Here is a 17,760-nt window from a genome sequence, read left to right as displayed (position 1 = left end):
GGTAGGGTTGGTATTAATGCTTTTGATTCCGGCATCATTAGTCAGATAATCGGCTTAGTGGACACAAGTGCTTTAGATAGGAGTTTAAAACAAAAACCGACTCTTGGAGTTATTCAAGCGAAGCATCTATTATTACTTTTTTTCAAATTAAAAATTTGTGCAGTTCTGTACAAAATTTTTTTAATATTGTTGCTATCAACAGTTTTCTATTCTATGTAATGAAATAGCTGTTAAATTGTCCCTTTAATGTATTTATCTTTTATTACCTTTATTTTGTGACGCATCTTAAGCCATAAAGTTTCAGATCTGTTCTATCAATTCAGTACCTAGGCATAAAGACTTCTAGACAAACAAGTTCAAAATTAAATAAAACCTTTTTAGAATCGTCATCAGTTCAAATAACCCTCTTTTCGAATTTCTTAAAATCAACCTGACCATAAAATGAAACGCAATAGGCCGGTTTCTGGTGCCCTAACAAAAATGTTAGTAAAGAAGGTAATGTTCTATTAGCTGTAGGCCATGGGATATATTGTACAGGGAAGATGCTAATAAAACTAGTTAAACAGGTCTCTTTGAACGGACAATTCCTATGCTAAGGATTGCAAACAGTGATTTATCGCTGGGTTGAACAATATTTAAAATTTTGTTTTTCGGGGTTTAGGGGGGGGAAAGGTACCTAGGTTAGGTTACGTATTTAATATATGTTTTGATTTATCCCCCCCCCTAATGTGCAAATATATAGCCAAAATTTGCTTCTAAACTATTATATTTTCATCCTATTTTATTTTATTTCATCAGCATTAACCAAACTTCACTTCTCGAGTGGCTTACAGATAATAGAACATTACTGTCCAAAATTTTAAAAGTTACATTTCTGCAAGCCAAAAGTTAATATTATTATTAATTGCTATTATAATTCCTTAAAAGATTGAAACATTATTCAAAAATATTATGCTATTGACAGCTAAAATGAATATTCTAGTTTTCAAGCAATAGATGCTGGCATTCAAAGGAAATCCAGGGATACGAATGGGAGGGGCGGCCAGGAGTTGCATTTGCACTTCTTTATATTTTCTTAAGCAATCTTAAGGTCTTGCAAAAGTACTCTGTTTTGGTATTTTCATTGAAGAGTAAAAAAAAACGTATAATTGTCCCCTTAAATATTGAAAAATGTTTTTTTATGTGTCTTCATTAAAAACAGAAAGAAAAATTCCCTGTTCTCCTACATTTTGTGTGTTAGACTTAGATTAAATGGTAGCTTTTGTTTATAATTATGAAAAACAAACAAAGACTTGCAGGTCAGTTTCCTATGAAAAGTATGATAAATGTTTGGTGAAAGCAAAAAGAAATAGACCAAGCAAAGTAGATTTGCTTCAAACTTAGAGCGAAAGAAATTATTAAAAATTGAAGAATTGGGTTTGAGAAAGTATACAGTTTTAGTATTGGAGAATCGGTACTTTCAAATTGTCAAAAGGTAGACTTGTTTGGCGTTAATCTTGAAAACTTCACATACTGATTTGCTTAAGTTTGGGCGCAAGCTTCGAGAACATGTGTTTACAACGAGGTTTGATATTAAAAGTTTCTTTTTTACGAAAAAAATGAACTTTTTTTCTATCATAGACAGTGATTTCTAAAAGTACCATAAAATTAAACATGAATACCAGGTAGTTCGGGACAACTTCCTTTACCTTTTTTCCTACCTTAAATTCATTTTAATCGCAGCATCAAGTGACGAAGGCAAAGCAAAGGAAAAGAGCTAGAAAAAAAGAACAAAAACAAATCTATTTTAAAAAAGTGAAAATTTTAAGCTTAATTGCCAAAACACTGACTCTTGCATATACACAATATTTGTAAATCAAAGCAGATTGTATAATTAATAATCCAACATTTACTTTGTCAGCATTTTGTATGAGTCATGGCAAACTTTTGGCATCTTAGTTTGAATTTTTCGTTTTAACCAACGCACAAAATATAAGGTTGTCTGATTAGAATTTATAATCCAGCCGAGTTCTGCTTTGCCAACATTGCATGCTGTGGCCAAGTTTCGGCTCGGCTCCTTAGTTCGAAGTAGTTTTTTTTTGTCTTATAAATATTAGGTTGTAAGATTAAAATCAGTAATCCAGCCCTGTTGTGTTTTGCCAACAATGTATTCGTTGTTTTAGTGTTTTCGGTTATTGTTGTCCATGATAAAGATTAGATATACATAATTGATTGTTCGGTTTCAGGTTTGCAATAGGCACGTGCAGAGACGGGCCTAGGGCCCTTGAAACATTTTCTTTTTTAATCTCTCCCAAGATTCTTAATTTTTTAAAATACTTCAGCTGTTTTAGTTTTTTTTTTTAATTAGCCGTCCCCCAATCATAAAACCCAGAAATTAGGTATGTTTACAGGACTTCGTTTTGGGACTGGATGGAGAATCAAATTACATCAGAAAGAAGATAATCTCATCTCATTTATAAGACGTTATTTAGTTGTAGTAAAAGCCACAAGATATCGGGATGACGTTGGCCTTGGTGCTTTCTATTCTTTATTGTAAGAAGATATGTAAGAATATATACATTTGCAGGAATCTATTTCAAGAGGGGTAGGTGAAGCTTCTCCAACCTAGAAATAAACGGGCAGTTTTAATAACAAGTACAGTAATATGTAAAAAAAAATTGTTAAGCATGGACATTTGGATTTAGCCCTAAGCTGCCACATAGCTAGTGTGTCTGTGGCTGATAGGGCTTCTTTACTTAATTTCATGTATTTTCAGGAAGCTAGAAAAAAATAAAAAGGTTTTAAAGTTTTTTTTTCGATAACAGAGCTTAGAAACGGCACCTTCGAAATTTCTGGACAATTCCCTTCTATTTTTGGCATAATGGATGCCCTTTGAATGGTGCAAAGGCAATGTTTTCCATTCAAATAACTTCCCTCGAACGTCTCAAATGTTGCTTTCTTTTATGTCAGGGATGTGAATGAGCATGCAATAAATTTGTCGGAAACTTGTCATTTCCAGGTTTACATTTTAAACAACGCTATTTTTTGGCAATCTTTAATGCTCTGAGATCTCGTAGATTCAGATCACGCTTGGAAAAACGCGTATTCAATAAAGTCAAATCTTCAAGATTCAATGTTATGACATTAGAAAGATGTGGAAAGTTGCTGAGATTGGAATTCTGACTCTGTACCTTGTGTTGGCATATGGTTACCGGTACGATGGACTTAATACATATTGGAAGTGTTATAGTGCTCCTCCATGTTTAAATGGGGGACGCTGCTTAAGGAAAAATGAATCAGGATGTGCCTGTCCACATGGGTTTACTGGCAGCAAATGTCAGCATGGTGAGTTTAGCCCATCTATTAGCACACTTAATGTAGGCTTAGTCAGTGGCGGATCCAGGGGGCGATGGGGGCCCTCGCAATTGAAAAAGTTTTGGCAATCTTGGCAATTTTTTTGCAATCTTTAATGCTCTGAGATCTCGTAGATTCAGATCACGCTTGGAAAAACGCGTATTCAATAAAGTCAAATCTTCAAGATTCAATGTTATGACATTAGAAAGATGTGGAAAGTTGCTGAGATTGGAATTCTGACTCTGTACCTTGTGTTGGCATATGGTTACCGGTACGATGGACTTAATACATATTGGAAGTATTAGTACAGAAATCACCACAAACAGGAGTAGGGCTAACGCCCATTTTGCCTTCTAAAGACCAGAACGTCATATGCGCTTTGCTAAAAATAATTTTTATTTCGAGCTTTATGTTATTCTATTCATAGTTACGTACTTCCTTGGGCTTAGTTACTTCCATGGTTCCAGGTCCAAATGTTAGCATCCTTGTCAAATGTTAAATATTTTAATTCTATTACAGAATCTGGAGAAAATATAGAAAAAGCTTTACAAATGTTACTTTTATTAAACAATAAGGAATTATGACAGCTAGAATAGGACAGAAATTATTTTAAATGGCTGTTCCCATAAAAGAAGTTTTTTAAAGAAACGTAAAGGGCGACATTAAACCTAAGACGAGCAAAAATAAAGTCAAACAGTAATTCAAAAATGGATATGAATCAATATAATTATGTAAGTGAATCCCATAATGATCAGAAATTACCATAAACCGGAGTAAGGCGAACATCCTCTTTGTGTATTGAAGACCGTAACGCCATTTGTGCTTTACCGAAAACAAACTATGTTCTAGACGATTTCTCTTTTATAACGTTGATAAATTTAAAAATTCTGAGAGGTTAAAAATTGATTATGAATATATATTAAATTGTCAAACTTTTTCATTGTCAAACGTTTTGGCAATCGCAAAAAACTAGATTTCATTAGTTCTTTTCAGTAATCTTGGTTATTATGGTGATTTTCTATATTTTCTTGTTGATTAATGATGAATAGAATAACATAAAGCTCGAAATAAAAATTGTTTTTAGCAAAGCGCATATGACGTTCTGGTCTTTAGAAGGCAAAAAGGGCGTTAGCCCTACTCCTGTTTGTGGTGATTTCTGTACTTTTCAAGTTTGACTTGCTTATTTATTGTATATTGATTTTGAGTCTAATTTGCAAATTGGTAATGATTTATGTCCAACTTACGCTTGAATTCAGTCAACTAGGTTAAATAGAGCTTTAAATAGAACTTTTAAAAGAAATGTCTGTGCTAACCTTTTTCTAACTACACGAATCTTTCAGAGCAAATGAGCCACTATGATTCACTACGACCTCTGAAACTGGAAAGCTCGATATACAAATCCTAGTTATTTTTAAGTCGATTGTGTTTCTGATAATTTTTAATTGATAGCATTTTGGCTCTCTTTCTGGAAAAAGTATTGTTTTGTGCCACAAAATGGCAGTGAAGACCACTTTGCTGTGTCACGATTTTTATTACTTGGAAAAGAAAATAGAAATTTTCATTTTCGTTCGAAAAAGCTATCCTCTGCTTTTATGAACCATTGATTCGATATGGTCGTCTCTAAGAAAAACAAAAAAACAAAGAAATTAAACAAGAGATTAAGAGATAAGAGATTAACATGCATCATTGCTTCTTCTTCTTTGAAAAAGAAGCAAAACTTCACATTATTTTATATATGGGCTTGGAACCATAACAATAAGGCTCTCTGATGTGCTAGATTTGACGGTACAGTTTCCATAGAAATCAACTACCTTTTGGAGGTGTTTTGCCCCTAGTTAGAAAAACAAGCAAACATATTGGGGCTAGTATCTATCGGCGGATAACTTTAAACTTTATGAAACCTACATAGGTCAAGAAAAAATAAAAAATCGTTTCTTTATGTATTTATCGTTATCAAAACGTAGCACTGTTCTCTCCCTACTTACAGTTTGTTACCAGGAATTGTTCGAATATAGCAATGATAGCACACACACACACACACACACACATATATATATATATATATATATATATATATATATATATATATATATATATATATATATATATATATATATATATATATATATATACATATATATATATATATATATATATATATATATATATATATATATATATATACATATATATATATATATATATATATATATATATATATATATATATATATATATATATATATATATATATATATATATATATATTTAGATAGAGAGAGAGAGAGAGAGAGAGAGAGAGAGAGAGAGAGAGAGAGAGAGAGAGAGAGAGAGAGAGAGAGAGAAATATTCAGATATCCAGGAATTTGAAACGGAAATCTCATGAAAGTCTTGAAGAAAGAATGCGCTTCAGGTAATCATTTCTTCAACATCTTAACCAGACAACAAGTTTACAATAGTTGCATTGTCTGTAGTTATGTACGATCATTCTACGGTATTTATTGTCAATGACCTACAAGAGATCTTTTGTAAAACTAATGGTTCAACTACTTATCGCATAGGAAGTCATGCCTCCGTTCGAAGCAAATGAATGACAGTCTGTCAGTAAAAGGATAATGAAAAGAATGCAGTAGATAGAATAATTATAACTATATTTTTAGCTGATGAATAAACACACATTTGTCTATAGGCCTACTTTAAACAGTGATTTGCATAAGTTAACGAACGCAAAGACTTGTGTTAGCTAGAATATCACCACAGTTTATGTAGGTTAAGTTTTCTGATCTTCGAGAATTGGACCTTTAAAGATACACGTAGGACCTACTTTTGTTCTTTCGTTTATTTTAAGTCTGTTTATATCGTACTGAAGTTTTATCCTAAGTTTTCATATACTTTAGGAGTTAAACGGGCGCCAATGTGGAGTTTTGAATTGAACATTCAGAGCAAAGGTGTTCCTGCAGGATTGAAGAGGTCTATCTCTTCCTCCTCCTTATGCTCCCAAAAACCACGATCAAGAGGGCTGATCAAATCAAACTGTAGGTCATAGAACTTTAGAAGACGTCTATTTGAGTGGAAATTGCTAGTTCTAGTGCCTTTTGCCCAAGTTAGAAGTTAGGCCCTTCGTCTGCTTTTTTGTCCAGAATTCAATCCTGAGGTATGAAAACAAAGACGAGAATATATGATAATAATAATAATAAAGAAAATAGCAGATAAAAACGAGGGTATTGTCTGCCAGTGAAGCAATATGAGTAATATTACGATTTAAAATTAATAAAAAATGAATAAATGAATAAGAGTAACATTGAACTTTGAATGAACAAAAATTATTGGTACTGGTTAAGAAAGCGGTAAACACGCGATAAGTGAAATTTCGTTAATGCTAAGAAATAAAACAAAATAGGATGAAAATATAATAGTTTGGCTATATATAAAATTTTGGCTATATATTTGCACATTAGGTGGGGGTGTTGGGTAAAGCATATCATATACTAAATACGTAACCTAACCTTACCTAACCCAACCTATAGGTACCTCCCCCCTAAACACTAAAAAACAATAGTTTAAATATTGAAAACGCAATGACAAACCACGATTTCCAAAGAAACCTGTTTGACTAGTTTCTTAAGCATCTTCCCTGTATAATATATCGCGTGTTTACCGCTTTCTTAACCATTACCAAATTATTACTTATTTGAGGTGGGTTGTTGGCCCCTCGCCCTCCACTCTTTGGGCAAAGGGTACTTCTGTAGAAAGCGGTAAGCGCGCGAAAAGTGACGTTTCGCTAACGCTAATGAAATAAAACACAATAGGATGAAAATATAATAGTTCTGAAACAAATTTGGGTTATATATTTGCACATTAGAGTGGGGAGGGGGGAGGGGGTAAGGCATAGCATATAATAAATATATAACCTAACCTAATCAACCCCACTTAGGTACTTTTTAGTCCCCCTAAACCCCCAAAAAACTAAAGTTTAAATATAGTTCCCGGAGTGAGAAACCCTTCGGAATGTCTATCTTTTATACAGCATCTTGTCTAAGTACCGGGTTTTATCCTATCTGATCTTCAATAAAATTGTCGTGCACTTACCGCTTTCTACAAAAGTACCGGGCAAAAGTTTAACAAGCTTTTTATTGAATAGAAATTGCTTCGTAAATGAGGAAGGCTGCCCCATCTCTCATTACTCTCCGATCTTTACGCTTGAACCTTTTAGAACCACTATTAAAATCAGGGGAATTAGGAACGAAATAACAAGTATTTTTCATAATACCCCAAGAATGAAAGAGTGCATTTCCCTCAAATGATAAAATTTCCTGTTTAAATGTTTCACAAGGCAATTGGTAAATGAAACACTTGCTTTTACCCATTTACTACATTACATTTCTTGCACTCATAAATGTATTCAGTAAATCGATATAGGACTTAATCGTAAGGAGCGGGTGCTTAAGGGGAGATGTCTCATTTTCGGAATAACGTACTTATGTATTATACCGCCAACACTCAAGTTTACTCTATGTAAAGCTAGAGAACAAACCCATTTTATCTGTCTGTATTAAGAAATTATTTGAAAAAAACTACGTTTTCTAAAGAGTTAAAGAGGCTGAGTTACAAGGTCGACCCTTAAAACGTACAGGGAATAGGAGGAACAGTCAGCTGTTAATCAGCTGTTAATAATCCCATATAAAAAGAGCAAGTTTTGTATATAACCTGATATTATGTCCAGCCAATCAGAAGAGGGGGGGGTGAGGTTGTTACCCAAAGAATAATACATATATCATCTTATACTTACATATTTAAAAAGAAATTATAAAGAAAATAACTTTTATTATTATTTACCTGTTTTTATTATAAAATTTCCTTCCTGACTTTAGCTAGCCCCTTCCCCATATCATTTAAGTATGACTGTTGACTGATCAAGATTTAAACTCAAATGACGAGATTGAAAGTTGGTAAGGTGACTGACTAACTGACTATTGTCACTTGTCACTAAGCAAATGATAATCTTTTGCTCATGATGTTTTCTTAACTTAAAATGCGAGTAAGCGAAGTGGGTATTTTCTCATCCTAATAACTGAGTGATTGTGTGATAAGATGAAATGACCGCGATGTTAAAGAATTTCGATACCCATGTAAGTGTAATTAAAATGGGAACAGCGGATTTTTTCACGGGGGAAAAATAGATTACTCAGAAAATGTGAAACTTACTTATCATTCAAAAGCGTAACATAAATTCAAAAACGTAAACAAAATGTAACGTTTTTAGGACCATAACGTAAAACGTACCGTTTTATTTAAAACGTACCAAAAATCGTACGAACGTAACCTCAGTGGCAACCCTGCTGGGGGGGGGGGGCTAAGTTGGAGCCGAATTTCCCAAACCAAGTGAAAATAACAGTAAAAACTAAAAACTATGCCGTTTGGCATCATAAAGGCACTATATAGGACTTTAAAAGGACTATAAAGATACTTTATAGTAGGCCTACTATATAAAGGTAACTTACAGTACTGTAAAGGTAAATATGTACTAAACTGATCTGTTTCTGTTGATGCTTGAATTATGCAGGTTTATCTTAGTTTCGACAAGATTTTGGAAGAAACTAAATTTCAGCTGGGAGGAAAACTGGGGTCTGGGGGAGAGATACCAAGGTCTGGGAGAGGCGGTTGCCCCCCCCCCCCTCCCTGCCAATAGCAAACTACGCCTTGGTTTTCTTGAAACTTACCATCCATTTGACATTTTCGTATATTTTTTGTGTCCCAGTTAATCCCCCGCTCTATTTTTCAAACACGATTAAAAGTCATAGAACGATTGTCACCGGTAAATCCAGAGATAAAATATGGTTTTGAGTTTGACTTTCAACGAAAATCTCTAAGTTGTTTATGTATTTATAGTGTCTTAATAATTCCCCGCTCCCCCACCCAAAGAAAACACCTTGAATTCAAACTTTAATGGTTTTTTACAGTTACTTGCGTATTAACACTTTTATGGCTAATGCACCTCCCAGATGATTACCTCCCTAGACGGTTGCCCCTCGAAAAATTGTCCCTGAGTATAAGATTTCGCTGATTTGATAAAAATACCAGTTCAATAAAAATTCCTTCTCTTGAACTTTTTTTTATTCCATCAAGATGTGATGCATTCGTAAAAACAAGCGTGCTTTCACCCATTTATTAGCAAATGTCTACTTTTGTCACTTCTCAACCCCCAAATTCTTGATTGATCTTGATAACTAAACCCCCTGGATAGGTCCTTTGTCCTTTGACAAATTTACAGTAGTGGTGCCACTCTGCTTTCAATGGGAGCCCACCCCCTTTGAATCCCGATCCGGACACTTTTTTTCATTTGTAACATAGGGAAATTAACATAGGGGAAATAGCAAGGATTTCTACAGCATCCATAGGCAAATTAACATTGACTTTTCAAACGTATCCGTTGAGAAATTAACATAGGGAAATTAACATATGCTTGATGGTTGGTTGTGTTATGTTGTTCGACGGTTATGTTATGCTGATGTTGTTTCATGGTTATTTGGGTGTTGTGTTATGATGTTATGTTATGTTGATGTTTTTCATGGTTATGTTGTTTGATGTTTCTTTGTTTTGTTGATGTTTGTTATGTTTGCAGGACATATTTGAAATAAATTATGTTACTAGAATAGGTTTCTAGCGCACGTCATGTTTCTAGACACACCCCGAAATGGATGAACTCCCCTTTTCCCTGTTTCTAGACACGTTCCCATCTGGTTGAAACTATTAATCGAGGATCATTTTCTCTCTGGAAGTGGGACATTCAACATGGATGCTTATACATTATTGAATATTAAAAGTGTTGATGAAACGGGACCTAGAGTGCCTAAGGTGGCGGTAGAAATTACAAGGGATTCTCGAATAACCTTAGAATGGGACACGATGTACAATGGATATGTTATAGCATTAAGCAAATTCAAGTCAGAAGAACAATTGTGCTTCGCGGCTAAGGTTAATATAGCGTGTATACATAGACTACTAGATAGATTAAATGCGCCGGCAAAATATATCAAAGGGGACAATTTATAGAAAACAGTCTGTATTTGACAGTGAGAGTGTTAAAATGGATAGATTTGAAAAACAGAAAATTATGCGTAATCTAGTAAAATTGGAAAAGTGGTTAGTTTTAGATGATGACTTTCTGGAATTATCTCTTCAAAGAAAACTTCTGGAGACATGCTTAACGATATAATGGGAACTGATTCTCCTTCTTTGAACTACTGCATGAAACTTCGTAGTCGTGGTCCCCAGGCTTTTACTCAATTTATAGATATATTGATTGGGACAAAACAAAATGATATTGTGGTTTTGCTCTTATCCACTACATAGACGGCCATTTCGTAACGCTCCTAGAAGACGTTGTTTGAGAGTCAGTTTGTTTTCGGAAGTGGACCAGTCAACATCGAAAAAATGTTTTACACAAACCCATTATGCTTGTATACTTTCGGCAGCTGGTCATCCTGTGAGAATTGTACTTTTGCTGATAAGTATAATGAAAAGGGTAAATTATGCAATCCATGTAAACTGCATAGAGGATATGCATTGCAAATTCAAGATTGTAATTCTTGTCTTGAAGAGATTTGAGACTCTCATAATAGAGGATTCTTATGCTCCAATTGTCACTATGATAAATGTGATCAAAGGGAAAATACCCTTCCTGGCCAGATTGCGAAAAACCCTAAACGTGAGTTCAGTTTATTTTTCAGAGACTGATATCGTCGTGGCATTAAATTGTATTCGAAAGAAGGACCTGGTCTAAGCTTCAATTGCTTTAATACTAAAAGACTTTGGTTTTTATGACATCGCTGTGAAGATACTGGCTACTTTGATTATAAACCTACAGGCTTTTGTTTGGCTGTTACAGAAAGTGATTCTTCATATGAGAAATGTTTTATGTGACATTGCTTCAAATAAGCAAATTGAAACACGTGAATTTTATCATATGAATAAGAGTAGTATTATTGACTTTACAAAGAGATCTAATAAAAATGAAGTTACCCTATACTGTAGAAAATGAGACCCTGATTTTGCACGTCAAGACGAATACAAGTTGAATCCTGACGAGCTACCTGTACTTGTCGTTTCGGATGATTACCTATACGTAGAAGAAAAAATCTAAAGGACGCAGTGTTTTGTATACAAAATTTTTATTAATAAACAAATTTACATACATTTTTAAAGCATTTCACTATTAGGGCATCAAAATTTATATTAAAGACGTAAGAAAGAGTATTTTAAACAAGAAGGTCATTCAATCGAGGATTGTTGCCATAAATTTTGAAAAATTCCATGTAAGTATGTCCACGACTTCAAAAATTAAATATAATAGGGCATGAAAACCGCAGCTTTTCGTTGCTAGATCTTGTACCCACTTCCAATTTTGAATAATTGATTTTCCACTCTTCTCAAGAAAAATTTTAATATGAGGTGTGTAGAATGTATACAGCAAGCCAAGTGGATTGATAAATTCTATATTGCTTCTTGTTTGAAAGATGCATAAGCAATGACCTGTCTTTACGCTCGACGGACTGCTATTAACAATAATAAGGGTATTGTCAATATGTTGAATATGCTCCAGGAAATCTGAAGGTATGCAATAGGATTTATATTTCGATATGTAGGGGTCCATGTTAAATACATAAATTATTTGTTCCGTGTTCATGGTGCCAAGTCACATGGTGCCAAATAACACACTGCCGTCAGGAGTAATTTCCCAGTAGGTTTCAAATTGATTTAGAGAGATTAATGCAATGCTTTTCTCCAAAGGTTTGGCAAAGGTACACTCTGTCCGTACATTTCCCGTCCCGACAATACTTAGATCTTGAGTGCCAGACAAATCTAATACAATGATGCTCTGCGTTTTCGCAAACATTTCTTCACTTATACCATTTTCGAACAATTGAGATTCTCGATCTAAGGTATTGTATTTTCAATTCTTAGAGGGTCCTAAAGGATTTATCAAACAATAAATTGTAGAGTGGGATTTCATTTACTTTACATACAAGCGATGAAAGTCCAAATAATTCAAATTTATGCGGAGAATCTGTCCATGATCCAACAGCGCTAGCGCTTTTTGCAAAACTCAATGCCAATTTTGAAGGAATTTCACCATTGATAAATGACGAATCGGCATAGGTATGCGTACTTGCAGCAATATGACGCTGATTCGTGATTGTATGAGAAACAAGTAGTTTGATATTGTTACCACTGGCTCTTAATTTTTGAATTTCCAAAGCCACAGAACTCATAACTTGTTGTTTTCGTACAGGAAGTATGTCCGACGTGAGAAAGACTGTTACATCGGGTGCAGCGTCCAGTACTTTTTGAATAATATAATTGGACGGTGCAAGATGTAGTTTTATATCATTCTTTACATTAGGAGGCAACCATTAGGTATATTATATATCTCATGATTTAGTTTCCCAACTAAATGTAAATCTTTAGTTGTCGCCTCTTTAAGAATATTGTTAATATCAGTATTTGCTTTATATTCATATCCAATAGTCATACCTCTCAACTGCATATAGGACATTGATGTCATCAACATGAATTGTATATAACTTGCATAATTTGAAAGATTATTGCTCGTGCTCACCAATGATTGATAAATAGATAGATAGATAGATCGTGTATTTCAAAAGCCCAAGGGCCATATACACACAAAAATTTATGAAAAATAAAGAAATCACTACAGAACAAATTACGAAACACACATTAACATGATACATAGCGAAAAATACCTTATGGTAATTTATCGAGAAAATAAGTTTAATTCCATATAATTCTATATAATTAAATGTTCCATTTATATAGATGCTTATTTGTCGAAATAAATTATGTAGTATAGGACTTTCGTAAGATAACCCCTCGGCGGCACTTGGTTTTTCATTCTTCGATTGATTAAAAATAACATTTAAATCTATAAATATCGAATTCAAATCGATAAAGTAGTCTTCATTAGAATAAATTTGAAAATGGGCATTCTCAGAGAGCGGTTGTTGCGGGTGAAATCGTTCATAGTATCCATGTTTTACACTGACATCTACATTTTCCATGTTGAAAAGATTTAGAGATGAGGTGACTGAAGGGTTAGAATCTGTATGTTGTAGATATGCCATCTTAGGAAAATAAATCATTTTTGGATCTTTTTACTTTCTTTGATGCTTTACGCTTCCTGATTGACTTGAGACTGATGAGTGATGAGGTCCTTCTCCTCCTTTTTAAACCTTTTACCCGTTGTTTCAATCGTTCACCCAGGGATCGCGCGCTTGACCTGAGATTTTGCGAAACCGTTTCTTGAATATCTTTCCCAGAGCCCCAATCATGTAATGTAGAGGACGCAAAATCCGCTGCAATTGGTGCAATAAATTTTCTAGCCAAGGGTAGTGCAGAGCGAAAAAGCTTAGCAAACCAACTGCCGAGACCGTACCCGGACATTGACGAACGACCCCTATAATAGCCCATTCGATGTCCAAACTGGCGTGGTCCAAGAGTAGCAACATAATAATCAATATCAAGACATACAACCTGAGTTCTATTAGTCATTTCACTAAATGGGTCGAAAATTACGTGTCATCACTACCAAACATGTTGATATTTCGTCAAAAACGCCCAATTCACTTTGTAATGTAAGCTGACAGAGACCTAACTACGTCGTGTTGATTTGACTATATTGAACGGACATTGGACAATAGAGGTGATTATAGCCATTAGAGATTACTCCTTTAAAAGAACACAAGAAAGAAGCGACGGTCCTACTGCCTTTTTGTCTCTCGATCTAGGCCACAAATGCAAATATACAGATGTCTAAACAGAAAATAGGCAGGAACTCCCCGAAAATGATATTATTCATGTCACTAGCGCTTCCTGCACTTTTACCATTGATTAAATTATGTTTAAAACCAAGCACTTCTCTTAGATTATCATTGAGAATAACCTTTTCATTGTCAATGGGCGAACTAATGTAGATTTCCCTCTTCCTTTGAATAATTGAACTGAAAGGCACCATTTTTACGAGCGGAAATTTTTTTGTTGATTGCACGACATAACTCGTTCATTCTCCCAAACTCCTTATATGATAATCGGACAAAGGGGTATTCAAATGAATTCATATTTTCAATCAAATATTGATCGCTAACAATTAGCCAATCATGTTGTCTAATTTGTATGCCATATATACGATCCTTTCTTAGGATATTATATGTATTTTTAAGAATAAAATCTACAAGAGCCACTTCATACCTTCCCTCAAATTTAATGGCAGGGGAGAATTTTGTCCAAAAATCGCCTCTTTATTCAAATCGTCATAAAGAGGGTCAGAAACATTGGACATGAATGTTACATAAAAACCTTCAGACATTATGAACGTCTTCAGCGGGTATTCACGCATCAAAATCAGAATTTGTATCCTAGCCAGCAAACAAGCAACTGTCGCTTACCCTGGCGAGTAAGAGTCTTTAATACCTTTTCAATTTGATATATTCCAGTGTTTTTAACTTTTTATAATTCATAATCATAAAATCTGCCAAGAATCCCTTCATCTTTTATATCACGATGCCAATATGTTATAGGTTTAGTGTCTCGGATTTTTGACACTTTAAAAAGTTCAGTAGACCACAAGTAATTTCCCTTTTCAAAAATATTTCTTGTACGATTGATTCGAACAGTATCACCAACATTAAATATTTTGTTTCCAGTGTTTTCATTAGAATATTGTTTAAGGAACTGTGTATTCCAAGTAAGATGAACTTCCTGAGTGTTAGTATTGAACAAGGATCGATGGGGACGTTGGTTGTATATTTGCATGATTTTATCTAAATCATGAATAATTGCAGCCGTATTTTTCAATTTACAATACCTTGAAATTAAAAGTCGAATAGTTCTTATTAAACGTTCTGCCAATGCTGCTTTTATAGGACTATGACTATGATACAGTATTGTATTACATTTTAATAAAATTTTGTTTACATGAGGATTAACAAATTCACTTCCACGATCTGTTTTAATTTTTTTCATATGAATCTTGCTCAAAGATGGATTCAACTTAATGGCTTTTGCAGCTTAATTGCTTCTCTTTGACTGCAATGGAACTGCATATGCATACCGACTAAACACACTTATTGCGAGTAAAACCTACTCGTAGGGTTTATTATGACGTCTTTGAATCGTGTCTAGAGTCAAAAGGTCTGCTTTTAATATATGTCAAGGGTAAAAGCCTTTAGTTTTTCGATAATGATTAAATCGAACCCTATGATTTCGATTAAGGGTATAACTGGATTTCTTTTGCAAATACTCTTTTGCTAGCTTCTTTTTAATTCCGGTAACCTGTGCAAGTGTAGTTGGAGAACTTAAGCTTCCTGGCTCTCCAATATTTTCATAAACACCTTTCAAAATTTGATCCATTTTGATCGTAACCGTCTGCTACCCTTTTGTAAACTACGAGGTGAATCAATACGTCTTCGCTTTTGTCTAGTTACCGGTGTCAAATCGCCAGTAGGTGTGCTTCCCAAGAAAGATTTAAAATCATCTTCTACCTTCAATGGACTATGTTCTTTTAATATCTTTAGAATTAGATTATTACCGATAAGAATTTTAGGAAAATTTGACGACTTTAAATAATTATATAAATGCCCGTCAAAGGGTTCTTTTACGATTTGCAATCAGATATATCATAAATCTGTTAATCATAAATCTATAATAAATCAATTAAAATATAAGGCTTGCCCTGGATTATAACTTCATTCTTTTTCTCATGAATTTGTTCATTTTCAGCGAGATATGTCAAGAGTCTTTTACTTTGTTCACGAAAGGATTGAGGCAAAAAGTCTACAACACTTGTTAATACATCTTCCTTTTTCTGTGTTTAAAAACTTTCAGATAGTTGATCAATGACATTGACTTTGAGTGGTTTTTCACGATAAGGTTTATGTTTGTTGACACGACGAAGGATATTTTGAAACAAAACTGATTTTTCATCATCAGCAATTGTTTCATTGTTAATAATTTTATAAAGATTATCTTCAAAGTGCTCTTTGGGTGAAAGAGCAAGTTCAATTGGAGTCAATTTATTGGGTTTAGCCATCTAAAGAATATTATTTACAAGTCCGGTGATTATCGGCAGTAACACTGAAAAGAAATTACCACCCGCTTGAACAAGAAGTTTTTTCTTACTATTTGCTTTCTTTTTGAAAGGTAGAGCACTTAAAAGTGATCGATGTTGCTTTGTGTGTTGCTTAACACGATCTGACAGTTGAAAATTACCCTCTGTTAAATTTAAACAAAGTTCCGACAAGAGATTAGTAAGTTCCTTGTCAACGCCATGCTTGGGAATTGCTTTTCTAAGTCGTGGTTTTGAATTCGCTAGCATGAAAAATAAACGCCGATGTTCATATAGCTTCTTCAATATCATGATTGCGACTAATCACCTTTTTTACCATTCACAGGTAGATAGAGAGTAATTTCACTATCAAAAATATCAGTGACTACACGCAACTCTTTGGGTGTGTTTTGTTTCAGGTCTAATAATTTGTGACCATAACGTTTATTAGTTGCTTGATTGTATGCAGAAAGTAAAAATTTAGGTTTACCAGGATAAATTTTTTAATTGAGAGTTATAAGAGAACTTGAATCGCGAACAACTCTATAGATGAAATAGTTGGTACAATTCAAAGCAAGGGTTCTCATACATTTACTCTGATGAAAAAGATTATGGAGAACAATAGTTACAGAAATTTTTTATGATGGGATCGGACAGTAAACAATCGTAACATTTCCCCGACCATTTTTCGATAGACTCAGTGAAATTGTCAATAATCAACCACAAGTTTGATGCGATAATATTGAACACGTCAAGTCCTTGTATAAATTTTATGCTTGGATCAATATCCTTTATTTTATAATAACATTCTTGCCAAATACTATAGCAGTTATAGATATTTTTGGGTTCTCTAAAAACATTTTATCACGGTTTTGAATAATTTTTTTTAAAAGTGTCGTTTTGCAAGACATGGACGGCCCGCAAAGAAATGATCTGAAGGGTGTTTTAAATTGATACATACTCTTCCAGTGCCAAAATGCAACTAACATATCCTAACCTCAATCTGTTGAATAAATATTCAAGAGGAAACAGAAAATATGGTTTCTTTAATTCATATAAAAATACATTTACAACATAAACATTTTAAAAACACTGTGGCTGAGTCGGCACCCGCTGTGAGCGCGGGCGGGTTAGCAACAAGATAAACACAAAATAAACACTTGAAAATTACCGCTTTGCACAATAACTATTTAAAAAAGGGCAGTGCCGAGTTTGTGACTGAAAAATGACCAGATATAAAAAAGGCTGTGTCGAGCTGTTGACGGAAAAACGCCCCCTTCTCCCCCAACATACGGCCCCCTCCCCCAA

At 34.0% G+C, this 17,760-nt stretch overlaps 1 protein-coding gene across 1 annotated transcript in view; it reads left to right on the top strand.

Moving 5' to 3' along the window:
* Positions 1-1,781: 1,781 nt before the first annotated feature.
* The window catches only part of LOC148955284 (uncharacterized), a 171,410-nt gene continuing 155,431 nt past the window's right edge, over positions 1,782-17,760 (top strand). Inside the window, exon 1 of the mRNA XM_089106911.1 lies at positions 1,782-3,324. Within this exon, the coding sequence (XP_088963037.1) occupies positions 3,132-3,324 (193 nt within the window). The 5' untranslated portion in view covers positions 1,782-3,131. The remainder of the gene's footprint in view (positions 3,325-17,760) is intronic.

The sequence above is a fragment of the Artemia sp. Qi Xiang Cuo genome, chromosome 2 (genome assembly GCF_049724085.1).
Source record: "Artemia sp. Qi Xiang Cuo chromosome 2, ASM4972408v1, whole genome shotgun sequence".
In the NCBI taxonomy this organism is placed as follows: Eukaryota; Metazoa; Arthropoda; class Branchiopoda; order Anostraca; family Artemiidae; genus Artemia; species Artemia sp. Qi Xiang Cuo.
Note: the sequence above shows the minus strand (reverse complement) of the source record. Positions and strands in the feature narration are given on the sequence as shown.